General features: G+C 42.1%; 2 protein-coding genes across 14 annotated transcripts in view; one reads left to right on the top strand and one right to left on the bottom strand.

Moving 5' to 3' along the window:
• Positions 1-20,029, bottom strand: part of NNT (nicotinamide nucleotide transhydrogenase) — a 49,187-nt gene extending 29,158 nt beyond the window's left edge. Inside the window, exons 1-11 of one of the 8 annotated variants that reach the window (XM_032993011.2) lie at positions 19,978-20,029; positions 18,732-18,926; positions 16,060-16,064; positions 14,388-14,409; positions 11,140-11,369; positions 9,789-10,006; positions 8,182-8,269; positions 7,402-7,490; positions 3,238-3,425; positions 2,353-2,486; positions 466-657 (exon numbers count right to left, since the gene is read on the bottom strand). In XM_032993011.2, coding sequence (XP_032848902.1) covers positions 466-657; positions 2,353-2,486; positions 3,238-3,425; positions 7,402-7,490; positions 8,182-8,269; positions 9,789-10,006; positions 11,140-11,369; positions 14,388-14,409; positions 16,060-16,064; positions 18,732-18,882 — 1,317 coding nt within the window. In that variant the 5' untranslated portion in view covers positions 18,883-18,926; positions 19,978-20,029. The other 7 variants (XM_042804634.1, XM_042804633.1, XM_032992999.2 and 4 more) reach the window with 7 other exon arrangements.
• A 128-nt stretch (positions 20,030-20,157) lies between these two features.
• Positions 20,158-27,996, top strand: part of PAIP1 (poly(A) binding protein interacting protein 1) — a 30,411-nt gene continuing 22,572 nt past the window's right edge. Inside the window, exons 1-3 of one of the 6 annotated variants that reach the window (XM_042804678.1) lie at positions 20,158-21,824; positions 24,039-24,090; positions 25,365-25,546. In XM_042804678.1, coding sequence (XP_042660612.1) covers positions 25,436-25,546 — 111 coding nt within the window. In that variant the 5' untranslated portion in view covers positions 20,158-21,824; positions 24,039-24,090; positions 25,365-25,435. Of the gene's footprint in view, positions 21,825-23,538; positions 24,091-25,364; positions 25,547-27,996 lie in introns of those variants that run through there. The other 5 variants (XM_032993068.2, XM_032993073.2, XM_032993060.2 and 2 more) reach the window with 5 other exon arrangements.

Genomic DNA, 27,996 nt, shown 5'->3' with positions numbered 1-27,996 from the left:
AGTCTGTATTTTATTAATTCCTAATAGAGCTTCAAGTATCCCGCGTGTTCTAGTTCTACCAGTTTTCTTCTGAAATTACTCTTATTAGAATAGAAACATGTATTTATTAAAAAAAAAATAAAGGAAGACATGTTTTTCTGGTCCTGTAGTAATGTTTCAAACATGTTTTAAATAACTATGCTTTTATCACATGAATAAGACATGCAAATTCAATCTTATTCCTGTTTTTCAATAGTAGATGTTAGGTATTTGTTTAACCATGACAAGAAGACAAAAGCAAAGAGGGTTTTCTTTGCAAAAAGGTACAGAGGAACATTCAGCTGAATACAAAAGGCAATTGCCTAGCATGTTCATAAAGCCCCATCTGAAGTCTATTGGCATGCAGTATCTTTGAATGCATTTTAAGAGACAACACTGACAAAAGTACGTATTCACAAATGAAGAAAAGAGTATTTACTGATTTACCTTCATTACTACGGTTCCTCTAACAACATGATCCAGAGTTCCATAATCAAATTCATCTTTTGGATCAAAGTAGAAGTTCTCTTTGTCAGGACTAATAGCCTTTAGGAGTTTGATAATATTATTGGAATACAGAGTACTAGCCTGAGTAGCCATTCTGCTAGGCAGGTCAGTGTAGCCAATGTGTGTAACACCCTGAAAAAAATTCAAGTATAATATTAAGGATTAGTACAATCTCTGAAGAAGCAGCACCTCTTCCCATATATCCTTCTAGAAATAGATTTCCAAACTGTTTCACCTACTTCTGCTTTTAACCCCAGCTAAAACTGATACCTGCAGCTGTAACATTATTAACTTGGGAAAGGATTATTCACAACAGTTACACAATTCAACATGATCAAACCCAACACTTTAAATGACCTTAGCAACAAGCCTACACAGAGAGGAAGATGTATTGGTGCAAGAGCTTCTCCTCTCCAAATCCTACCATTCTCTCAGAACTTAGCTCCTTAAAGCAACCAGGCAACAGATTATCCTGTCCAACGCTTGGCATCTTCTCAGGCCTTCTGGAGGGCATGCACCAGAGGCAACCTTCTCTATGACAAAGGAGTGAGGGAGCTTCCTCAGAACTAGCCAGCTGCATAACGTAATACATCAACACTGTTTAAAGAACAAATACAAGCACACCTAGCTGTCATACTTTTGGAAGTATAGGAAGCTGAGGCTGTCACGCACTCTTCATGTTCAAGCAGGCTTGTGTTAAAACACTGCTCCCTCAACTTACAGCTAAGATCCGTGCACGCTCCCAGGAACTCTGGCTTCTTAATGCAATGTTCTGGCACACTGCTAATAGTTGGGCACTGCTGCTCTTTTCCACAGCTCAGTGCCAACACACTACATCGAGGGGTAGTACTATTCTGACTAAAACTGCTCCATATAAATTCTTCCTGCAAGTATCTGCTTATTTCTGTTCTACATACTCTAATTTCAGTTTTGAAGCCAATGACATCAAAAGCCCTAGAAAACCACAAAGCCAAACACAATGAGTGACTCATCATATATTAACACATAGCCCTGCTTGTATTAATGACAGCCATGGCAGCAGTACGTCTTACAGGCTTCCCTAATAACAGTATTATGTCCTTATATTACAAAACAACAACCCTGGAAATCTGCTACTTTAAATCTCATCACCCAAATTTCTATAACTGCTGGTAGGTTTCTCACAACTACCAAAAACAAAACGCAAAAAGCAGAAAAGCAAGCTCTCAACTGTGCCAATGAACACTGGAGCAAAACCAAAGTAGTTAGTTCAGTCCAGAGCAAAATTACTTACTTTAATAAGACAATGCATGCTACTCCCCGTTAAGGTTACAAGTAGTTTGGATACTCTAGGGCAGACACACTCATGTTGGTGAAGCTAGAAAGACAGCACCCTCCTGAGGCTGCAATTATATTGGCCTAAACCAGAGACTGCACTGAAGTAAACACTGACACAGTCTGAACCTGTTTAGCTTACCTAAGACAGGAACTGTTAACCTCCTGCTATGGGAGGCAATAAGAAAGTCAAAGAAGCTATTGCTACTGCTGTCTCTTTAGGCAGACCAAGAAATAGATATCAAACCACACCCTCAACTCAGCAGAGACAAATCACTGGACTTGAAAGTCTAAGCAGTAAGAATTCATACTTAACAACCAAATGAACACTATACAAAAGTGTTTATTTCTTTAAAATTCTTCAAATTGTTACAGAGATGACTAGTGATCAAATGCAAATATAAAGGATTACTTAAACCCAAACAGCAAAATCAACTACTCATTTTCAGCTGTTTACAAAACACAATGTGAATTCATGAAAACTGAGAATGATCTGCAGATTAAAATACTCACCTTATGAACATACATTTCTCCAGGCTTTGTAGTCTCAATGTTTCCCCCTGCTTCTGCAGCTAAATCCACAACAACTGAACCTTCCTTCATTGATTCAATCATCTCTTTCTTAAACAAGATGGGAGCTTTTTTTCCTGACAAGAAAAGGCATAGGAAGTTAAACACAAAATACAGTTTTATCTGCAGAGCTCAGAAGATGAGTTATCCCCTTCTCTCTCTCTCTAAACCTTATTTTTGTACGCAAAATTTTTAAATAATCAGTACCTATGATGAAATGTCACAGAAGGTTTGTTTTTACAGACAGAGAGGAGAAATACTAGAACATCTTGCTCCCAAGCATATAAAAAAAATGTACGCATGGGCAGTCTACCGAAGATGCTGGCAAGTCCGATTTTGTCCTCACTAAACTGACAACATCCAATTTTACAATTCAAGTCATAACAAACCCCAACCAACAAACAAAACCCAAACCAACAAACAAAAGAACCACCACATCATAAAAGTTTTTAAAATACAGGTGTTGTGCAATACAAAGCACTAAAACCGAAGTTCTACCTTACTATGTTTCAATTATAGAAGACAGTTAGCAGAAGTAGCAGTGATGCAATAAATATGCAAGAGAATTATCTATTCTTACTTTATTACTATCTACTCCTTGTTTAATAAGAATATATGATGATATTGAGTCAAAGACTGCTAGTTTGTGAAAACAAAAGTTGTAGAAGGCACACACTTTAAAAACAGGCATTTATCAGGGAAGGGAAAAGGTACATGCTCACACAGACATAATTCATTAACAACTCTGGTTTAGCTGCAGAAGCAGCTCCAAAACATACCAACTTACACAAGATAAATGAAAATCAGCATCTTACACATAAAACATACCTGGAATAAGAGCTGTAGTGATGATAATATCAACATCTTGGCACTGCTTGGCAAAGAGTTTCATTTCAGCTTCAATGAATTCTTTGGACATTTCTTTAGCATAACCACCTTGTCCCTCTCCAGATTCCTTTAAGTCTACTTCCAACGGCTCAGCACCAAGAGACTTGAATTGTTCCAGAGCTGCAGCTCTAGGAAAAGAAAATTGCAGAGGAGGAAACAACCACTACTTTAGAAGTCCACCATGACTTTTCTGGTCTTTTTAGTAGCAGTCTTCGGACAAGAGATCTAAAACTTATTCTAGGATTAAGGAGACCGTAACTAAAGTCCTCAACTTTCTGTATTTAGTGAAAAAAAGTAATTGCATCACTAACTTTAGGTCCCTAATGTAGATACTTGGATAAGGAATAAAGGCAGCCCATGGTTCCTGGTATAGTCAGCATAGTTACTCCAAGTCTCAAAACTGGGAGCTTAACTGTTGACTATCTCTGTTCAACCATTCCTGTTGTCATGACTAGGTAAATCCAAAGCCCAAGCTTAGATGCCTAAAATAGGTGACAAATACACAACCTGTGGCCCTGTCTAATCTGTGAAATGGGAAATACTAAGTCTTATTTTTACAGGGAAAATTGGGTTTGTGTGTTTGGGGGGTAGGTGGTGGGGTTTTGGGGTTTTGGTTTGGTTTGTTTTTTTACAGTTATCCTGTAACTCTGCAATTTATTTTGCATCACACGATATGACAATAAATAATGAGACTAAATTTCAGTGTTAGGTGAATATTCACAACATGTAGAGGATTTAACACAAATGTTCTTGCACACCTAGATAAAAGTACACAGCAATACCTGTGAACTAAGGTTATTATAAAATATGTATTTGTGGAATAGAATTATTAAGATCAATTTAAGATGTTTTAACCATTTAACAATTGTGCTGCAGAACAAATACTGAACTTTTGAGGAATAACTGTAGGATAAGGCACTCATAAATAATCTACAGACTAGAGACGGTTTGGCCTTAGAGTGGCAGGTGCAAAGAAACATAAAGGAACTGCAAATTAGCAACGAATCCAGACCAGGTCAGTCCTGAAGGTCAAGATGTACGTGACCACAGGACTGAGTTTGCACAGAAGGGTCAACTGGCGAAAACAGTAAAGAAGACTATGAGCCTTCATCTGAAGACCCCCGACAACCACCCAAAGACTGCAACTGACATGCACAAGAGACATTAACACATGGTAAATGTGTTCCCAGAAAAGTTATGAATTTGATAAAAATGCAATGAATATGTATGATTAAGGTAGTATAAATGCTTGTTGATTTCATTCTCACACACACACATTAGGAGGAGCTAACCCCCGTGTGTTCGGCACTGTAATGAAGAATGCCTGCTTTCTAAAACTCCAACACTGAGTCTTAGAGAGTGAATTAAGTACCACTTTCCGGTAACCACATGTCCTGGGTTGAGTGAGTGGTGGAGTTTTTTGGTGGCAGGGGAGGGGGCTATCGGGGCGGCCCCCTGTGAGAAGCTTCTCGAAGCTCCCCCAGCTCCACGTCAGCTCCACTTCTGTTTGGGAAATTGAGCCAATCAGCTGCACCTCTGCGATAACGTATTTAAGAAGGGACGTGGTGACGGGCAGTGGGACTGGTGAGGAGGAGTTGCTGCAGCTGCGTGAACACCAAGGTCAGTGGAGGAACGGAGGAAGAAAGGAGGGGGGAGGTGTGCCGGAGCAGAGACCCCCCTGTATCCTGTGGGGAGACGGCAGGGCGGCCCCCCCTGCCACCCATGGAGATCTGCGGTGGAGCAGACATTGATTTATGGCCTGTTGTTCCTGCTCGCATGATCAAGGTTCTGTGCCCGAAGAAGGCCGGGGTCTCATGGGAAAAGGCAGCCCCGCTGCTGTAATTCAGCACTGGGAGGATTGCAGCATGCGGGGGAGTCCCACGCCGGAGCAGCTCGGGAAGGGCTGCAGCCGTGGGAGGGAATCCAGTCAGAGGAAGTTAGTGACCCATGACGGAGCAGTGTGGGGAACGCTGCGGCCCATGGGAGGAACTCACATCAGAGAAAGTTTGTGGAGGACTGTCTCCTGTGAGAGGGGGACCACAATGGAGCAGGGGAACAAGTTCCAGAATCTCCCCCCACTGAAGATGGAAGAAGTGGCAGCACTGACTGCACCCCCCATTCCCTGCCCCTGCGCCACTGGGGGAGGAGGTAGAGGTATCAGGAGCAGAGCTGAGCCCGGGAAGAAGGGAGGGGTGGGGGGAAGGTGTTCTCAAGATGTGCCAATGCTTCTCACTGTCCTACTCTGTTATGTGTTGTTAGTGTCTGTAATAAATGTACGTTCTTTTTTTCTTCCCCTAACGAGTCTGCCTTTTGCTCGTGATCATAAAGGGGAATTTTTCCCCATCCCAGTCCTATCTTGAACCCCAAGCCTGGCTCTCTGTCCCTTCTCATTGCCGGAGGGGAAGGGAGAGAGAGGTGCTGCATTGTGGTTGGCTGCCAATCAGGCCTAAACCACGACACCACAGGATGCTTAAGAAGGGAATTAAAAAATCTGAAAAGTTTTAGGACATTTTGATCATGCTTTTACAAAAAATTAACTCTTTCCAGTCTGTTTTAAGGCATATGTAGATTTTCTAACAAAGCAGAGTGAAGGTTTTTTCATATTGCACATCATAAATCTGGAGATACATGTATTTTTATTCTTCCATATTAGATATAGCTAAGTAGCACTAGATGCCACTTCTGCATAAAACCAAATGTGTATAAGTAATTTTAATGCAAATACAGTATTAAGCACATATAAATTCAATATAAGAAAGCCATTTGATAGAAAAAAAATTTAAACAAGTTTGCAGTCTCTGTAGCTATAAAAGTGTTTGTGCTCTGTAATTTTCCCAGTCTACTGCTCTAAAAAAATAGCTATGGGACAAAATAATCCTTCCAAACACAAAGAAGAGTCCAAATGAAAGCAGTATTTAAAGCAGCTTCAGCTAGAGTTTCTGTTCTTTCATCTTGAATTCTGTTAATAAAAGAACTTGATCTCTTTCTCTCCTTCAGCAGATTGAAAAAAGTGTCTCTCCAAAGAGTTCCTAGTTGGCCCCTCTGGGATCCAAAGAGTAGAGGTGAAAGAGTATGCAACTATGAATCTGGATCAAAGCAAGTGTCCTGGTTTGGGCTGAAATAGAGTTAATATTCCTTTTCAGGGACTAGATGAGTGATGTGTTTTGGATTTACCTTTGGGTTTGGTATGGGAAGAATGCTGACAGCACACTGATGTTTTCAGCTGCTGCTGAGACTTCAAGGACTCTCCGACTCCCCATGTCCTGCCCGTACACCAGGGCACAGGGAGCAGGGAGGGAGCACGGCCACAGCACCTGACCCAAACTGGCCCGTGAAATATTCCATATCATGGCACGTCATGCTCACTGTATAGAGGAGGGGTGGTCGGGAAGGGGCTCTCTCTCTCTCTCTCTCTCTCTCTCTCTCTCTCTCTCTCTCTCTCTCTCTCTCTCTCTCTCTTTCTCGCTTCCGGGATTGCGACTGTGGGATCTTGGTGTCTCGGGGCTGCTGGCCGGGAACGGGCTGGGGATTGGTCAGCGGGTGGTGAGCAATTACGCTGTACACTGCCTGTTTATATATTTCTTTTTGTTTTCCCCCTATGATCGTCATTGTTCTCGTTTTATTGCCATTATTAAACTGTTCCTATCTCAGCCTGCGAGTCTCCCTTCACCCCTCTAATCCCCTCCTCCATTCCCAGGTGGGGAGGGGGAAGGGAGGGTGAGACCAGCTGCGGGGGTTGGTTGCCGACCAGACCCAAACCACGACAGCAAGCTACAAATAAGGGCATAAAGATAATTTATTTACTATTTAACCTGCCTCCCCAAGGAGAATAGAGACATGAAATTCCGGATAAAAGCCCTAACTTTGTCATTTTCATAAAGCAACTAATTTTTATTCCTATAGTTCTGAATTATTTAATTGGAAGAGCTCTCTGGAAGGTTTGGTTGTTTTGAGGTGTAACAAAATGAGGAGCAATGATGAAATAAAAATGGTAGGAAAGGAATTGTGAAGCAGCATAGTACAAGCATTTTCACTGTAATACAACCACAAACTACTTAATCTTAAAACAATTTCAGATTGTTATTACCATTCTCACACACCTACCTAGTATCAAATCCACGAACCACAGCACCCATTGATTTGGCTGCTCCTGCAGAAGCCAGGCCAGCAACTCCTCCTCCTATGATCAAGACCTAGAATGACACACCATCATGTTTGGAGCATAACAAAACTAGAGCTGGTTAGAAAAACATCAGCATTGTAGTGCTTTCACAACTGCAGATATATCTCATTAACGATCCATTTAAATAAGTTACCTTAGAATATGGAACCCAAAATTACTTTGGTTAAGCTGACCCATAAACCTAACAGTTTAAAAGCTGTAAATCCTAACTTCACTTATCTGAGAGCCAACTTATCTGTAGTTAACAGTTTATGTAAGTATAGGTTTTATCCTTATCTTTTTTTTCTTCCTTCCCTAATTCTACTTTAATTTCTCTTTAACCCAATCCACCTACAATTCCAACCAAGCAATCCTTTCCACCACAGCCTTCAATGCACCAGAACTCCCAACATCTCCAAAATTTCTTAACTTCTTCCTTGCCTACCCCCATCTGGAAAAAAAAAGAAAATCCCTCCATATATATCTAGTTTGGTATTTAAAACTAAGCAAACTTGAATAAAACTCAAATTATTCTACTTCCCAGAAAAAGGTGACTACAGGTAATGAACAAAAACTGGTATGGGAATAATTACAGGGATTTCTAGTCTCTAAAACTAGTCCCAGGGCAGGAAAAAAGGCTTTAAATACAGTTTCAGCAGGGGTTAGCTGTGATCTGAGACTCACATACTCTTCTGCCACAGTATCTGTTTAATTGCACATACCTTTGCTGGAGGAACTTTACCAGCAGCTGTGATCTGACCCGTGAAAAATCGACCAAAGTGATTTGCTGCCAGAACAACAGCCTTGTAACTGTCAATTAAGGACAAAACCAGATCAGTATTTTCCCAGACTCTGTACAATTCCATTCATGACAGCAACCAAAGGGATGGACATCTGACCATAGTATGCATAGGATAAAGCAAGTTTAATATTTTATTATTGACCATAAGTTTAATAGTCTATCTTTGTTCATGTTTCTTGCTATTTTTTTTTTTTTTAAGATCATGAAATGCATTTTCAGACAGAATCTTTGGACTGAAATGTTGGATATCCACAACTATTCACTCTCTCAAATAAAATTCTACCTGAATGATAAACACATAACTTGCCAGAAGTTAACTCTGTGGTCTTCAAAGCTACCTTCTAAGACTGTAACCCAAGGTTTGTTATGGAAGCGAACATGAACGACCAGCTGCAAAACCAGAGTAATTTTGCACTAAGTTCACTTAGGGAAGAACACATTCAAAAAAGATACTCTGACCCTAACTCTGCAGAGTTATATGGCTTAGGGCAAATAATTTAACCTTGCTACTTCTTTTGCCCCATCTGCTTTCTAGCCATCTGCGAATGGGTGGCTGGATGCCAGGTTAACATCAGTAGAACTATCTGAAAATGCAGATCAATGCATGATTGTATCTCTTCTTAACAAAAGTGCACATTTTCTTGAATTTTTACTAACAGTGTCATCGTTCAACAGTCCCATTCCACTCTCTTTCCTATCTCTAGCAGGAACATATGGAGGTCTGTATGCCATAAAATTAGTCCTAATGTGGAATACAGCTTGTAGATTTTATACCTTTAAATACATTGTACATTTCTAAACTGTAGTAAAATTGCACAGAATGAAAACACAGAGAAGTAACCAAACATGTCCACAGATTTATACTGCTGGTGTCCACAAAATTTGTCAGCCTGGTTCAGGGCTTATTATGCCTCACAGACATCATCTAAGTAAAAACTCAAAAAAATAAATTAAAAAAAAAAAAAACCAATAATAAAGAACATGAGTCAGCTTGATGCCAACAACATTTTAATTCACTACAATGCCTACAATACCAGTCGCAAAGCATGAAGAAATCAGTATTTGGTCTTTTGTTTATATCTGCCATGGCAATTGCATTCATACTGATTGCTGTTTGGCTTAGCTTGCAACAACATTAGATCCCAAAAACAGATGATCTGTGTTCAAGCTGTCTTAAGGATATCTTTGAGACTGTTCGGATCTATTTCAGATCAAAAATGCACTAGACAAACAGTCCAGGAATTAGAAGAATAGCCTTCAATTTTATTTATTTTTTTTAAAGCCTTGCTCTGATCTGCTGCGAAGCTGACCATAAGAAACTTGTTTGGCACCTTCAACAGCATCATCCTACATGAAACAGCTGTATGAAAACAGAGATGCAGAATTGGTTTAGATATACTTAATATCAAAGCACATAGTTTTTAATCCAGTTATACTCACTCAAGCTGGTTGGGGGGGGGGGGGGGGGGGGGGGGGGGGGGGGGGGGGGGGGCGGGCTAGGGAAGAAGAGGGGAAGAAGATTCATACCCAGCAATGTTCGCCATAGAGCTAAGTGCATCATATCCCTGAGCGATGGTGACCCGTGGAACCTGATCCATAGCCAAGACAGTAGTTTTTTTTTCTGCAAGTTTTTTCAGGAGGTCTGGATTTTGTGCTGGGTAGATAAAACTAATCAGGGTAGCCGCTGTCTTAAAAAGATCTGCCTCATGTACACCTAGATCTGAGTTATATATAGGAGCCCTCACCTGAAGAGAGAGAGAAGATTCCAAATTAATTAGAGGAAATAAATCAGAACACAGTCCACCTCCCTTCTCCTGGGTGCAGTCTGTTCATTCCCATCCAAAAAGTACAAATGGAAGGAACTATATCAAAGGCTGTTTACACAACTGAACTGAGTAACTGAATTTCCTAACTGCAGTCCACATATTAGAATTAGCTCCAGGCAGATCAGTGACAAGGCAGTAACAGTCAGCATACACCTTCAGAAAGATCTGATGGCTTCTAACCTGCAGTTACTGGCTTTTATGACAGACAGCTGCCCCAAACCCCACCACTTAAACAAAATGACTACTGATGTGCCAATTAAGTTCAACAGGCTAAGAATTACTAATAGGTTGCAATATACTATTATATTAATTTCAAGCATGAAGTCCTGCAGATACTCATCTTGATAGGTATTCCATTCTTCTGCATTTCTCACTTTTTCTCAAAAAGAAACCTACTTAAAAGGGTTGTTCACAAACTAGCTCACAGAAATTCTATGTTCAATCCTAACAGGGTAACTTCAAATAGAGAAGTTAAAGGAACTCTCAACATCAAGCTTAAGGTCGTCTTCCTTTTTCCTTCAAGACTCTGCACAACCTAATACCTCGCAAGCAGCTTCACTTTTAGCAGTTTTCCTGCATCAGCTGCAAATACTTTTGAAACACACTGTTGCTGTGGAATTGTCAGATATCTGATTGAGAAAAGCTAGAAACGTCCACCTTCAAAACTCCACGCAATTCTCTCTAAAAAGTAACCAGACTTTTATGTTACTACTTTTGGAGTGAAAGTTTCTTACAGCAGGGATTTCATCTGATCAGCATCCAGAACTAATCTACCTTGCTCTAGGAAACACAACTCCTCCAACGCAGTTAAAAACTTGGCAAGAAATTATCCTCAATTTTTTCAATGCTGCCATCTACCAGTTTATTACTGTAGGTGCACATCTGAGCTGTAAAAAAAAAACAGAGGCTAAAATTGAATTAGAACCTAGAAATTAAAATATGAGTTTAAAGGAGCTTACTTACTGAACTTCCAGCAGAATATTAGGAAAAAAATCTAACTATGTGTTTCCCCAAAAAGAATGTAATAGGATATATATTAATAAAGCAATTACTTTGACAATCAAATCAGAAGCCAGGACTTCCCTGGTCCCCTGGATCTTTGCTCCAACTTGTCTGTAATGGTCATCAGAAAATTTGGAAGCTTCTCCAGCACCAGATTCCACCACAACATTGAAGCCTTGTTTAACCAAGGCTTGAACTCCAGCCGGTGATAGAGCCACTCTCTTCTCATTCTCAAGTATCTCCTTGGGGACACCTACAGTCAGCTGTTTATAAGGAATTCCTGTAAGTGGCAGAGAAGACAGAATGAGTTGCAGTAAAGATTAATTAATTGATAAAAATAACACTCTTCAGTGTTGTACAGACACATGCAGACATGTCACACAGTAATTCTCACTCCTAAGGGAAGAGGAAGCAGAATGGAATTTTCTAGCAGTGTAGTTTGTATTTCCTTAGATTACACCATTTTGCTAGAAATCCCTGTTCTCAGAAATCAGCAGGTCAGCACAATCAGCCACACAAGCAGTAACAAGTGTTTGGTGCAGTTCATACCCACCTAAATTTACACGGTTCTGATCGTGTAATTGGCATTCTGATTTATACAATACACTGTGTTCTGGTGATAACACATTCTACCTGAGGTAAGAAGAATTTAAATCCTTCTCTAGTCACTTCAACATTACTGTGCAGAAATAAACAAATGATCTTGAACAGCTGAACTGCACTTTAACTGAACATTTTTTTAATGTCTATAAAATTACAGTTGTCTCAGATCACCATTAATGCATGTAACTTTACATACCACCAAATACACTGAAATGCACTACTACCGTGATAAGGTACTGTAAGAGTTGCTACAGAAATGGAAAACGTGCATTCAAGAGTAGCTGAAGAATAATGGAATATCCATCCACTAGTTTGTTCAATTATACTTATCTTCAATGTTATCTCCTTGTCTTCATTTTTAACTCTACTAAATAACACCAGGAAACTGCTGAAAATGCAATTTATCAGTTTTAGCTTAAGGTTTCAAATTACAAGCATCCAACTTTGTTCATATACAATTTGAAGCCTTCCAGACGAATACCTGAGAGTTAAACTTCTCTAATCTAATCAACTGTTTAGATACATTATTTATAAATAGAGACTCAAGCAGAATAATCATATACCACATTGCCTGAGTTACAGTAGACAGCATGCAGTCCAGCATGCAGGCCCAGTTCTGCACCAGCTTTCACCAATGTCTATCCAGAATTTAAACCTGGATTGTGACATTTATACGACACACACCACATGCATATTAATGACATATAACTTGAGCAGCCTAAGCAGTCACTCATATTCAAGTTCAAGCAACAAAAAAAATGAAACCAACAAAAAAAAAGGGGGAGGAGGGAGGTGAAAGGCTTGTTTTAAATTACAAATCTGCTTTTAATTTGGCCACCAATACTGTGCATTGTCCTACATAACTATACCAGACTAGTAATGTGTTGCACATTCTAGGAAAGCCTCCTTTTCACTTTTTTTTTTCTTGTTTGTTTTTTTAGAGAGAAACAAGCAAAACAAATACAAAAACATACCACACTAAGAACTTCACGGAATTGAATTATTTTGATATTTTTAAATCCAAATCTATCTATGAAATAAAAGTGGGACTATAAGGTGCTTAAAGTTGAACATCTGAAAATGTTTTATTTTAATAACTGTGAAGATATCATCAACTTATAATGTTATGAAAATACAATACAGAGTTGCTAAGAACTGTTACATAAGTATCTGCCTGTACTTGTCAGTTCCTCTAACCCATTAAAAAAACCTGATTGAACACATCCAACAACAAGACAGAATGAAAAATCACCAGACAAAGAAGTACGTTACTTCTTTTTACCCTTTTTAAATTATTATTATTTTAGCTTTCTCTTTGAAATTAAACTAATAAAATGGTAGCAAGTAATTTGCTACATTTTGCCACAAGTGTCTTGATATTTTATATTTAGAAAAATATTTTAAAGTCCTTAGATTACAAGGCAAAAATCAAATTCAGAGAAACATGCCTGAAAGGAACATAAAGTCGTAACAGGAGCAAGAACACACATCTGTAACAGACCCACAAAAGTAATCATGCTTGTGAAGTACTAAGGCCTGAAGAACAGGCCCTGAACCAAAGTTGCCCTGCAGATGAACCTCACAACCAAACGTTATATAACATTAGTATCTGATCATTAGTGAAATATGTAGCTTGGATAGAATATCACATTAGAAAAATCGGTGGCTTAGATAAAACAATATGGGAATATAGTGACCCTGCCTGGTTTAGAAACTTGCTATCAAGGTCGAGTACACAAATACACCAACTGCCTTGGTTCTTCCTTGAGCCCTGGCCAGGCTTGGGGACAAAACCGAAAGGAGGACGGTAAGGTGAGCCAATCCACCACATGTTTTCCATGCCTTTTGTCAACCATATAGATTTATAGATTTGTTTGTTAACCTGTATAAAAGCAGGACCCTCTCACAGCAAAGACGGAGACCTCACCTACGAGTAGATACACTGCACAGGACTTCCCAATTGCCGGGAAAGGCTCTCCAACCCTTCGCTGCGACAGGGCTCCCGGCTGAAGCATGGATCTGGATGATGGTAAGGTATAAGGGCAATTGGTGATGTATCTTGCTCTTAATGACTATGACTTGTCCGGTATAGTAATGACTGGTTGCATTGCCTTATTTCTTAACTGCTTTGTTTATCTATTGCTTGTTTTTGTATTAACTTCATGTAAAAATGATTAGGTGCATTATCTTGCTTAAATGATTACGTGCACTACCTTGTTTAAATGTACCTTGTTTATCCTTTCTGCTGCTTTAAAGTAAACTAAGCCTATCTCTAACTTGGTGACTGTATCCTTTGTGTTAAACCCGTCAACTGGCAAAACAGCTTGGCGAAGATTTGCTTCATCAGCATATACCACATCTAAACATCACTACGTAACTCAGGGCAGCCCTACCACAGCAGCACTAACCACCTGAAAGCTACAGTAACTGTTGCTGTCACTCATACAAATTACCCTTGTCATTTGAAGAGGACTTTCTCATCTCTTCTCCTAAGGACTCAAGTCTTGCTTCTGATTTTCACTAAATCAACACAGTGGAAATTAATTCTCTTCTCTTTTAGAAGCAGAAATGAAACCTATAGATTGAAATTTGTTAGAATAACAGAGACCGATCAATTTCACAAAGGAAGTAGCTCTAGGATAGAAGGGAAAAAGCTTTTCAAGAAGCCCTGAGAAAATAATATCTGTAGTGCTACCTTGCCTTTCTCCTTTTGGAAGCTTTTGCAGCACACAAATGAAAAGGAAGAAAGGAATAAATTATAGCATACAGGGAACAGGGTGACTGCAAATTTAAAGGCACACAGACACTTGACTAAAACTTATACACTTCTCAAACAAAAAATTAATTTTATTTTTTTTTTGCTCCCAATGCTCAAATGACAATTTATGCTTCTGATTTCTTTTTGTTTACTTGCTTTTGTGTGGAGTACTACAGCAGAAGAGTAAATGGCTAGGAGGGATGGGACAGGAATATGCACTCACTACACACCAAATGTGTTTCCTCATTTCTTTCTTTCACGTTGTTACATCTTGCATGCAATAAAATTAGGTAAAACATTTCCAGATCGAAAGTACTCGCACCTTACTTAGTAAGCAAAATGTTCAGAGACCGGTACTGAGGACTATGACCTCCTCCAGTACTTTGGGGGATCAAATCCAAAATAAACATTCAACAAGCCTCATTTGCCTCTCACCTTCTTTTCTGCTCTGTCCCACTACCAAATTTCTAGCAAACACTGAATATAGAAGCAAATGCATGTCAGTTTGACAACCTTTAGCTAGAGCAGGTATAGGACATTTTTCAAGCATACTGCCCTGAGCTAGCACATCATTCAGCACCAAAACAAAGCAGATGCCTACAACTGCAACACAAAGATCTATGTTAGAACACCAGAACAGGGTATGATAAACACTGTTTGAAGGAAGCTATGCTATGAATAGAGATCTGGGTTGTTGAACTTGGCAATTTCATCTAAGTCATTAGTTTTGAAAGTTTGAAATCCAGAAATACGAACTTAGGATCTTGATTTAGGTTTTATTTTGAGAAAGCACATTTGCTATCCTTGCCATGGGTTTAAAACTGCATGAGACTGTGAAGTTTCCAGGTTGCCTTTGTAAGCCTCCATGTCAGATAATCTAAGGAACTGCTTTGAGTATGTTTTAGTAATTAACTTACTGCTTTATGACATTAAGAACATTTTCCAAAAACTGACTGATATACATACCTTGATCACTTTTTTGAGTCACATGAAGATTTTTAATGTATTGTTCACTGAGGAGGAGTTACACAGTACTTTTTTTTTAATACAAAAAATCACCACCAAAAGGATTCTGCCACTATCAAAAGTAGAATCATTAAACTTCACAGGCCTTAGAATCTTGACATAGAATGTATATAAATTGTAATTTAGAGAAACTAGTAAGACACCACCCTTTCTCATCCCTTTAACATAATCTCAGCTGTGTAATGAGGTTATATTCAAAGGGCAATCTCAAACTTCAAGCAAAGTAGGTAATCTACATTTCCAAGTTTCAGAAATCAAACAATTACAAATAAGTAAAAAAGCTATTTTCTCCATTTAACTTACAGAGTGTTTAAAGAAGATACTAAGTTAAAACTATCGAGAAAACTCAGAATACTGTGTGTATTCTGAATAGAGAAAAACACAAGTTTCTGTCCCCTTCTCCTGATTACAAGAAGTAGTCTGTAGCAAAAGAATATCGACAAATATTAGAGACTGACTTAGAGAAAATGAGAAAGAAGTTTTGCCTATCTATATGTCACATGTTCTGGGATGAGAAAACAGGATACATAACCTGCCTAACTTCTATGTTACTCTAATATCAGCTTTAAACAAACCATCTCACCTGTTCTGAAGATGAGGACATATTCCAAAGAACAGCAATGTGATGTTGGCAAAAAGGGGAAAAAAAAAAAAAAAAAAAAAAAAAAAGGTAGAGAAGATTAAACAAACACCTGATCCCTCTTCTTATACAAGCAAGGAGATATAAAAAACCCAAGGAAATTAAGGAAGAATATCTATGGTTTGTAAATAATGTACAATAAACTGTTATAGATTTAAAAGTTCTGCAAGATTTAGAAAAAAGTAGGAAATTTTAAGAAAGAAGCCTCAAAATAAAAAGGACATAAAAAATCCCAAGATAAAGCGTGGTAAAAGTCACAGAGCTGTAAAACAAACCAATCTGGAAGTATACCGGAAACCTGCGAGTCGGTCCCTCCATAAGCACCTTTCCCAAGGCTTGGGAAAGTTTTGCATCTGTTTCTGAAGCATCTGGTGCTAGCACTTATTTGAGACAGGTTACAGGAATACTTGTTTACTCCTGTATGAAAATTCCTGTGTTTCTAAGAAACAAAGAAAATAGCAGCAAAATAAATAGCAGTAGGAAAAGTATCCATCTTCCAAGTTCACACTTCAACTGACTCCAAATCTCTTCACTCCTCAAGGAGTATTCTCGGACATAACGTATCCTGAACTAAACAAAAGCTAATCTGAGAGAATGGCAGTAATAACTACAAGCTTAATAAAGTCTTTTCACAAAACTTACTCCTTTCAGTATTACAGTGATTTTACCAAGTGTCATTATAATCAAAGATAATTTCTAAAAGTAAGAATAAAATGTAGTTATTTTATATGCTGTTAAATTTGGATTCAAGAGCACTTAAAAAGTATACATAGGCAATAGTACTGCTACTAATTTGTCATTCAATGGCTGTTCTATCCTTGATTTGCCCTCTACTGAATGACAAATCTCATGTTACCAAAATGAACTATAAGAACAGCTTAATTATCAACCAAAAAGACTTATCAAACTTATAAATTCTCAGCACTAAATAACTGCACAGCATGACTACAACTTGCCATTAAATAAGGCCTCCCTCATGGCAGATCTGAAGGGACAGCACTGAATGCTTAAACACGTGACACTAATCAGAATATTCTGTCCTTGTGGGAAAATTTCAGAAAAGTGGTTCAGAAAAGCAAGAAAATGCACACATGCACATAGACAAGCATACTGATTTCAGTAAAACTGAAGAGATCTTTTAGTTTCATAATCAAATTCATGGTCAAAGTCACATACAAAGATTGATTCCAAACTCAAACAACAACAGGGGCACTTACCTGGAACATTTGAGCAAGAACTTCAAACCTAGTTTCCTACATCTCAGGTTAACACTCCCAACCAAGGTAAAATTTGCCATAGCAAGACAGACAGATGACTCTTTCATTCAGATATTTAACATGGAAAAACAAAATTTGGAGCATCACAAATTTATGGCATGCCAAAACTATGACCTGATCAGTTCTGACAGATCCAAGATCCCTCAGCTGTCAGTCAGAGAATAGAAATTCAGGTTTCACCATGCAACTGTGGTAAAAAGCTATGCAGTACAAACTATCAGGAGCCCTCAAAGTAAAGAAACTCCTTCTCTCATCACATGTCTTCAGAAGCTCCAGAACACTGGGTCACAGATTTGAAAGGACCCTAAAACACACCAGCCAGCCACTGTTAGTATTGCTAGAAATTTCATGCAACAAAGTCTTCTCAGAGTTACACAGTTTATTCATATATCTTGTGTTTTCACAACCAGACACTTCTGTTCACAAACTGCACTACTTTCCCAGCACTCTAAAATATCTAATGCAATTACCTACTGTCTATGTTTGGAAGAACTGAACATCAAGTCTACAATCAGTCTAACTCTCCACACTAATCTGTCGCAGACTGACTCTAGATCTGCACTGAAGCAGGGTCTCTAAATTTCTTCAGGGAAACATACAGGATAATGGGCAAAAATAACATTAAACCAGTTTTATATATTCTCCAGTCTTCTGTCAGGCTATGCACAGCATAGGATAGAGCAAGAAAATGTCAGCTTTGATTTTCATACACCAGACTCACATCAGAAACGGGAACCAAGGATGCCCCCATCCTCCCCTCCTTCTTTTCCTGAAAATATCTGAACCTGTCCATTATCTGCACTAAAATGTAATTAGTGCAAATATACCAACAGTCCCTACACATGAAGATGGAGATCAAAAGTTCTTCAAGGTGGTACAATATAAGTTTGTTGAACAAAATTAAGAGAGGTTTTAGATGGGGTAGCTACATCTACATAGAGCCATGCTTGTAGATGCTCTCTTTGCAAGGGCTGTATTTTCCCCTGCATGGACACAGAGTGGTACTACCAAAATTCATGGGGAATTCTGGCTTTTAAGTAAAAAAAAAAACATTTGTTTAAATACTTCCCTCATGAAAGGTGTCAACAGGAGCTCTGACCCCCTACCTATAAAAGCTATGTGGATCCAAAATATTCATAACAAAAATTAACATCATCTGCATAATCCCTTTAAAATTGGCGTAAAATTGTACTGCAACTGATTCAAGCATGATGCTAATGTGATTTAAGAGTGTTCTTTTTATTTTCAGTCTCTTCTGTACTTATGCATATCTGAAAGAAAAATTCAGGCTACCTTCATGTTTTAAAACAAAAGATTACTTAGGATAGTTTAATTTACCTGGCTTTGGAGCTGCCTGAGACGTGAGCATCTGGTGGGTTCTAAACATTCGCAAGCATGGCATCTTTGCGGAACGCATCTTAGGTGGTAACACATTGCCAAAAACAGGAGTTGAGCACCCACTAACAGCAATACGCAGGAGGCTTGCCATTTCACCCAGATCTCACAGCAGATTCCTTGCCACGTATGGAATCCCTGCTGCACATGTGGAAACAAAGCAAGAATTATTAATGATACTAGATATAAAGTATGTAAACTCAGCAGCTTAAGTCTGGTTGACTGCCAGTAGCCACGAGACTATTATTTCTTTCTAGCTAGAAAAGAAAAATAACATTTTTTCAAACTAAGTAAGACAACTATCAAACTGAAGTAGCAAGCCTGTGGGAGGACTGACGTTACAAGCTGACCTAGAGATCGTATTTCTGTGACTCATGACTGTTTTCTCTTTACACCGTTGCTCTAAACAAAGAATTCTGACACGGGAAAACCTCCTGTCTCCCGAGGAACCAGACAAAAAATTCCAGCCCGAGCCCGAGCTCCCAAAGCTGCTACCCGAGGGGGCCGCCGCCTCCCAGCGCTCAGCAGACGTACCAAACCAGGCACCCGCGGCGGGACGAGCCGGGGACGGACAAGGGCGCCTGGCCGCCCCTCAGAGCAGGTGCCCGGCGGCGGAGGGAAAAGCTCCGCGCCTGGAATCCCGCCGTCCCGACCCGTCCCGTCCCGCCCCTCACGGCAACGGCCCCACCGCTTCCCCCCAGCCCGGCCCACAACGCAGGGGCCCCGTTTCGCTCCCGCCGCTATTTATAGCCCACTGCCGCTGGCTGACCTTGGGCGGGCGGCTCGCCCTCCGCCGCCCGGGCCCGCCGCCCCCCCGCCGACACACAGGCCAGCGGCTACCGCGCCCCTCCCGGGGGGAAGCCCCGCACCCGGACACTCCTCCGGTCCCCGGGGCCCCTTCCCGCGCCACCTGCCTTCTCCGCACGTCCTGCCTTTCTTCTCTACACGTCCTTCCTCCCGCACGTCCGTCCTTCCTCCCACACGTCCTTCCTTCCTTCCTCCCACCCGCCCTTCCTCCCGAGCGCTCCACGAGCGGGATACCGCAGTCTTCGCCCCAGCAACCGCCGCCCTCCGCCCGCGCCGGGAGAAAGGCGGAGGTGCCGTCGCCCCGGCTCCGCGCACAGCCCCCAGGCCCACCGCACCCACCAGCCGCGCCGCCGGCGCCGGCCCCACCGCGGCACTGACCGACCTTGGGGCGAGGCGGTGCGTCGGTCCCGGGCGGGGCGGGGCATGTTGGAGGGGCGGGGCGTGTTGGAGGGGCGGGGCATGGCGGCGGGGCGGGGGGGTGTTGGGGGCGCGGCATGGCGGAGGGGCGGAGCGCGCCGGAGGGAGGCGGGCCACGGCGGGGGGCGGGGCTGCCCGCCAACCCGGAAGGAGTGAGGGGAGACGGAGGTCGCCGCCGTCGCGTCACGCGGCGCGTCCTTGTGCCGGCGGCGGGGGGCGCCCGTCACGTGGTGGCTGCGGCTCGCGGCTGAGGGGCGGCCGCGCGGCCCCCTCACCCCCCCCCGCGCGCCCACACACACACACACACACACACACACACACGCCGCCCGCCGGTCCCTGCGCTCAGCCCGGTGCCGCCGCGGTGGCGAGGGGCTTCCCGGGACGTTGGGGGAGCTCCTGGGTGCTGGCAGGAGCCGGCGCCCGCGCTCGCGCCGCGGCGGGCCGCCAGTAAGTGAGGCGAGGCGAGGCGAGACGGCAGAGTTGGCGGCAGCGGCGTGCGGAGGGACTTTCTGAGGCGCCGTTGTTTCGTGTGGACAAACTCCACAACATATAGGTGGTACCATCTTTGTTTTTGTCGTTATTTCTTGAAATGTGTAACAAAGCGGTGATCTGCTGTGTGTGTTGGACTTAGAGCGGTAGATACGATACACGAGGATAACAGAAGGGGAACTCTGGCAACTGTATAAATAATACATGAATCAATAAAGAGAACATGCTATTAAAGAGACACCTTACGGAGGACAACTTGTCAGGTTGCTAATTGTCTGTTTATGGTGTCTTATTTCACACAATCTGTTGCTTTTAGGTATGAGCTAGGGTTTGGGTTTTTTTTGTCATTTTTTTACATTTTGCGTACCTGCTCATGCAAAATACGCATTACCAGAGTTGTCCCACAGATTCCAGTCCCACAACTCACGAAGTGTGATTACTGAAAAAAAGAGTCTCTGAGAGTAGTTAATGGGTTATGCTGCTACTAGATGTTCAGGAGACTACTGTGCTTTTATATAAATTTGTGGAAAAGATTCCATTGTGAGTTACAGCTTATGGGTTAATATATGTGCTTATGTTTTGGGCTCAGTAACCATTGACTAGTGCAATGACATGCCTCATCAGTATCATAGGGATCAGCATAATTCCAATTATTACTAATGTATTCAGTTTTAAAAGCTAGAACCAGCCGCCACCATTTCTCTAATTAGAAATATATTTTCAGCATAAAAATTTTTAGGGAAAAAAAAAACAAAAAAAAAAAAACAAAAAAAAACCAACATGTAAAAGTGCTTGTGTTCTGAATAGTGACAAAGTTGCAGTTGGTGGTTTCTTGGCACCCGGCACTGCAGGTGTGTCCAGTATTGCTTCTGCATTAAGTTTTAGATTATTAGGTAACATGCTTAGGATGAAACAGGTAACTGCTCTAGCGGATATTTGTAAGTGGTCATAACTGCATTAGGTGGAAGTTCTAATCCAGACATTGGGTGCTTAGGATGTATCTTGCGAGCTTAGCTATCTCAGGTTTTCAGCTGTTTGGTCTGAGAGAACTGAAGTAATTGACAGGAGTTTAGCTACTCGGGCCAGAATATACTAAGCAGAATTTTAGGCATTGTCTAAAGGGGTTGACTATTGTAGATAGCATTTGGGGATTGTAATTTTGGATTTAACGGCCTGAAAGATTCATTTTAAAATTTTTGTTTTATGTCTCTACATTGGGGAGGAGAAGTTGGGTTCCCAACGAAACACGACTGCTCTCATGCAAACTTCAGTAGTGCATCTGTAACGAAAAGATGGATCTGGAATCACATTCTTCTCTAAAAGGTAAGTAGTTGCCAAACAGTCATTAAATTAAGGTAACATAGAACGTCTGCTGTGTGAAGAGAATTCAGAGGTTAAAAGTTGTCTGGTTGAGTAATGATAAACTGAGGCATTTAATTCCTCATAGGCATATACCTTAAAGAATGAGATTTGCTTTCATGAAAGATTGGCATGCTAAAAAGTGATGCCAGTATATAATGATTACTTACTTAAAGGATCCTGAGACTAGTGATTGAGAATCTCAACTTCCTTTTTCACATTAATGTGAACTTTTCATTTTCCTCCTGGTAACGTAAAGTCAACAGCTGTGACACTATAGGCTTTCAAACTCGCTGAAGTAACACAACACTGAATATTTTCAATAGAGTTACTTTAGTAGCTAATTTGTGATCTTTAAAGGATTGGTAGTACTGCTTATATCTTTTTGACAATTGTTTACAGAAAGGAAGTCTTCCAATTGTTTTGAAGACTCATCAAAATCTCCTAGAGTTGCTCTTATTTCAGTTGCAGAGTGTAGATTTGTTTATCAATCTTCACTTTCAGTAAGGGTTGCCTAGGAACAGTTTTCCCATGAGCCTAATTAATTTTAACTGTCACCTTTACTGTCTGGCCAACTTTGTCTCTCACCAAAAATCAGTCCAATTCATGCTTTGGGGAAGTAACAAATATTTTACATTCTAGCCCCCCCACCCCAGCAAATAATTTAAAATGGTGTAATATAATAATAAACCAAATAGGAACATAGCTTCCATTTAACAATGGTACAGCTGGATTTTTTTTTTAAATATGGGACAGTGCTATTCTGATTTTTTTATAACATTTCATACATACTTATTTTTCATCCCCTCACAAGTGATGAACAGGGTTTGACCTAACACCACACAAGCCTTTGGCTTTGGCAGTAGAAGGAGCAGGCCAGCACAGGCCGGGCTCTTCAGGGAGACGAAATGCAGACCCCACCCCAGCGGGGCCAGCTGAGGTGTGATTTGGGCACCCCAGATCCCCCGTACCTTCCCCACCTTGAAAGCAGAGCATGATCTGCAGTTTGCAAAGCAAATAGAACAAGACTGGACTAAAAATGGGCAAATATAGGTGAATTAAGATGTGAATTGAATCATTCACAGTTAATGAGATAATATTAGCAAAATGATTTACGTGGACAGGCTCCTTCAGTTAGTTCCTGTTGGCATGGAAGGTTTTAAAAATAGAAGAGCGTTTGTTACCACGTCATGCATAAATTATACATGAAAATACATTATTCTGAGCACATTTATATTAAATAGCCCGAACAGTACAATCATATTGTCATGTTGGAGTTGTAGCTTTGTTGGCTTAAATTTAGAATGTAGCCTGCAGCTTCTCCACACCATCCCCTTTCCCGTGGGAACAGCTGTGGAGGCCCGGGGTGGGAGGACGTGCCGGTGGCTGCAGGTGCTCTGCCAAGTGCAGCTGCAGTCTGGCTCCTGCCGCGGTCGCCCTGTGTGTCCCTAGGGAAGCAATTCGGCGAGAATACTGCCTTTCTGAAAACGCCGTTTCCAAGCTTTGGCGGGTTTTGAGCGAAGCGTGACCCTGGTGCGTCCCGCGGCTGCTGACGTGAACCGACCCCATGCCGGTTGGTCGCTGGAAGTCGGTCGGCTGGGCAGGGGGAGGGGAACTCTGACTCATCAGTTCTGAAGACGTGAGTTTGGCAACGCGGCCCGAAATGCGGGCGAGAGCCTTTACCCGGCGGCAGCCGAGGGGGCCGTGCCGGCGGCGGGAGCTCCCCCCGGGCTCCGCCGGCGCGGCGGTGCCGCGGACCCCGGCGCCGGGGTTGCTATGGCGACGGGCGCGGCCGAGCCGCCAGGGGGCGCCGTCAGCCGCGCCGGGCCGCGGCCATCGTGGCGGTGCCGTGTGGGGGTGAAACTGAAAGTGAAGGGCTCGGGCGGCGGCGAGGCGGGGGTCGCGCGGCGCCCGACCCCTCCCGCCCGGGGTCCCAGCCTGCACCCGCGCGGCCGCCGCGCGCCGGAGCCGGCCAGCCTGAGCATGGCGGAGAGTTTCGAGCTGGCGCCGGGGGCCGGCCGGGGCCGGGGCTCGGGCCGCGGAGGCGCCGCTCCCCCCAGCCCCGCCGGCACGTTGCAGAGCGGTGGAGGGGCCCGCCTCGGGGGCAGTAGTTCCCACGGCTCCGGCTCGGCCGAGGAGCAGCAGCAGCAGCATCAACCGGGCGGCCTCTTCCCGCAGCAGGAACCTTTGCGGCCTCCGAAGACGGCGCCGCTGGGCAGCGGAATCTCAGGTACGGGCCGACGCGCGGCAGCCCCTTCCCTGCCCCTCCGGAGGCCCCCGGCGTCGAAGGTGTCGAGGAGCGGCCCCCTAACACCGCGCGCTGCTCGTTGGCCCGCACCGCGCTGCTCCTGCTTCGGCTGCCGCTCCGGCTCCTTGCGGCCCTCCTTCCGCCCCCTTCCCCCGCTGCGCCGCCGTCCCACCGCGACCGGAGCCGGGGGGCTTCCCCCGCCACCTCCGGCCTGCCCAGGGGACGTGCCCTTTTTCCCGCCCCTGCACCGAGGGGCAGGGGGGTCACCGCGGCCTGAAGGCCAGCGCTGGCGGTGTGAACCCCGGGCACCTGCCCGGCTCCACTCGGCACTGGACGGAGGTGAACCACATACAGGCCTCTGCACCTTTCTTCAGAAGAGTGGTCGTGTTTCTGGGTTATGGGCCTGTGCCCCGGTAAAAGTGTGATGTTGTATTGCAGCCGCTCACAGCACCTCTTTTACCCCCTTTCTGTGCCCTCGCCTCTGTGTGTGCATTTTATCCATCTGTTAATCTGACTGCAGATGGTCTCAGCCTTCCTCTTCTTAAAGAACCCCAGCCTGAAGGTTTGACAAAAAATAAACCCAACCCAACAGTAACACAAAGCATTGTTTGTTGGTTAGCTTTTTCAGGTAGGTATCATGTTCTATTTTCAGCAAACTTGGGAGTTAATTTACAAGGCTACAGTAGGAAAATACAGAATGTATGGTTTTAAAAACACTTGGGATTTTTTTGGCAGATGGTGTACAAGAACAATGATAGCTAAGCGTCTTTGAGGATTATGTTAAAAATTAGTGATTTCTTACATTTATTGACCTTCAAAGTCTTGCATTTGTATCTGAAATCTATCAAAAATCCACAAGATGAGCAAGCATACTGTAAGCAGATTTACTCATTTCTCAGGTTAGCTCTTTCAGAAAACATGTTTTCATGGGAGAGAGCTCTTTTTTTTTTTCTTTTTCCTTCCCCTCCCATTTTCTTGGTCACCTTCACGTGAACATTGTGTTTACTTTCTGTCAAATAGAAAGACCTCTAGAGTGAACCTTTAGAGACCTGCTAAAGTAAACAGTTTACCCATATTAAAAAAAAAAAAAAAAAAAAAAAAAAAACAAACAGTAAAAACAATGTTTGACATAAACTTGAAAGTATATTTATGCTAAAAGTATAAATTCCAAAAAATACTGTATTCTGTGTGTACTCTGTGTGAATATATACTAGTTCAGCGATTTCTAAGAACAGTTGTTAACAAAATCTTTTCAGACCACCTACAACAGACAGGAATTTCATCTGGATCACAAGATAAAGTTTCGGTTCCTGATTCTGGACCAGAAATGGCTGAACCTCAGGTGGCTGTGGCTCCTGTGGTAACGTCAAAGTTGTCTGTTAAAGCACCTGAGTTTTATCCATCAGGATACAACCAGAACTTCAATCAGAATTTTGCAGTGAGTGTTTATCTTCTCTTCTTAGTATATGCCAATTATATTCAAATTAGCAATGCTTTCTTCAGCTCTTGTGTATCAGATGACTTGAATGTTGCATTTGCTGAAGAGATACCATAAATTCTGATTATAACCTTCAGAGTCACAGTCAGAATATTGTGATAATGGGTAAATATTGTGGTGTACATGAGAGCCTTTAGAGTGGGCTGTTTTGCTAAAGCTTGCTGCAGATAACCACATTCCTTGTGGTTACATTGATTGCACCCAACATCAGAGTAAGCTGTCTTTTTGGCAACTGGCTCTGTCATAGTTACATCTACACTGCATTTTAAGTAAAGGCTTAGTTGCACTTTTATGCAGATTTTACAGGTTTTTGAAAGAAGTGTGGGAGAAAGCTTGAACGTTATAGTTTTTCTGAGCACAGTCTTTACCTTTCATAAACTTACGGTGCCATGGGTATGATTGGCCCTGACTGCCTAACTCAGTGTACCATCACATGTCTTTTAATTCCTTCAGGGGTAATGTATCACCAAAGGGCAAAAAAGTAGGGTTAGTTTCATTCCTAGCAGTTACCTTTCGACACACCTAATACCAAATATATTTGCAGCCAGACTAAGGATGATTTCAAATCAGTATTGTAAATGCATCATGTAATAACAGTTGGTAATTCTTATTTTCTACTCCATTGTCTTCTATGTTATTGCTTCAGTAATTCTACTCCAGGGAAGATCTATGTGAATTCTGGGAATATTCTTTTGTTATGCAAGCAGCCAAATACTGTCACTATAGATATATATATATATATATATATATATAAACAGGTGGGAACTATTACTTTTACAAGTACAATCAAGTAATAAAAAACAATTATAGCGAAACAAATAGATTTTTAATAACTTACAGAAAAATACTTGATGTGAGTACTAAATATGGTGGGTTTGTGGTGGCTTTTCCTCACCAGCAAAACTGATGTTATCTTAACGTTACCAGTTTTGCCAGCTTACTGAATAGAGTTATTGTCCTGGATAATACAAGCCAATAGCCAATATACAACTGTTAACAAAATGGCAGCACAAACATGCTTCAGTGAATGGATAATCTAGGGGAAAAGTAACTACTTTACCCGAGTACATGCTTTCCATAAATGAAGGATTTCAGTTTCAAAACAAAAAAATAAAAGCCATTTGGGATGGCAGGCACACATGGATACCTATAATTACAAAGTTTTGAGGCCAGCAATTTTGCTTTTGAGCTGTTTTGCAAAAACACACAAGCATGTGGGAGTTCCTGATTGCTGAGTTGTAGGAATATGCTCTGAATGTGACTCATCTGTTAATAAAAATATCTCTTAAAATGCTAGCAAAACCTAGAACATTTATTTGGAAGTATGTTGCAGGAACCTCAATCTAATCAAAACATACTAGGCACAGAATACTGCTGTTTCAGACTTCTCCCCTTCACTAATACAAAGTTTGGGTTTTTTTTTTACTTTAATGAGTGAACTAAATTCATAAATGGGGCTCACTTCCAATCACAGAATCATAGACTGATTTGAGTTGGAAGGGACTTTAAAGACCATCTAGTTCCAACCCCCCTGCCACAGGCAGGGTCACCTTCCTCCAGCCCAGGTTGCTCCCAGCCCCGTCCAACCTGGCCTTGAACCCTTCCAGGGAGGGGGCAGCCACAACTGCTCTGGGCAACCTGTGCCTGTGTCCCATCACCCACACAGGGAAGAATTTCTTCCTGCTTTTCTGGAGCTCCCTTTAAGGACTGGAAGGCCACTCTAAGGTCTCCCCAGAGCCTTCTCTTCTCCAGGCTGAACAACCCCAGCTCTCTCAGCCTGGCCTCACAGGGGAGCTGCTCCAGCCCCTGACCATCTTTGTGGCCTCCTCTGGACCCCCCCCAAGCAGGTCCATGTGCTTCTTGTGTTGGGGGCCCCCAGAGCTGGACACAGCGCTGCAGGGGGGTCTCACGAGAGCAGAGCAGAGGGGCAGAATCCCCTCCCTCGACCTGCTGCCCACACTGCTCTTGATGCAGCCCAGGACACAGTTGGATTTCTGGGCTGTGAGCGCACATTGCTGGCTCATGGTCAGTTTTCCATCCACTAATATACCCAAGTCCTTCTCCTCATTATTAGTTTAGTATTTATTGGCTTAGAAATAAAGTGTTGATTTCTTGTTTGATTGTACATTATTGTAATTACTATGTGTGTCCATATAACATTTGAGTATTAGATAAGTTAATTTCCAGTTAGTTCCGATACTTAAAACGATCAGTTACCTGTGAAGATAGTTTTAAGGGGTGCAGCATACCAGGCATACTAGAATTTTCATAAAAACTTCACCAGGCCTTTGGGGAAGAATGTTGTCCATATAATTCTTAGTTTGCATACAGCTGTCCATCCCATTGTAAACTGTGGGTGTCTACAGTAGAATTGGTGACTAGATTTAGGT

Source organism: Tyto alba, unplaced genomic scaffold (genome assembly GCF_018691265.1).
Source record: "Tyto alba isolate M040663 unplaced genomic scaffold, T.alba_DEE_v4.0 Super-Scaffold_42, whole genome shotgun sequence".
Lineage (NCBI taxonomy): Eukaryota > Metazoa > Chordata > Aves > Strigiformes > Tytonidae > Tyto > Tyto alba.
Note: the sequence above shows the minus strand (reverse complement) of the source record. Positions and strands in the feature narration are given on the sequence as shown.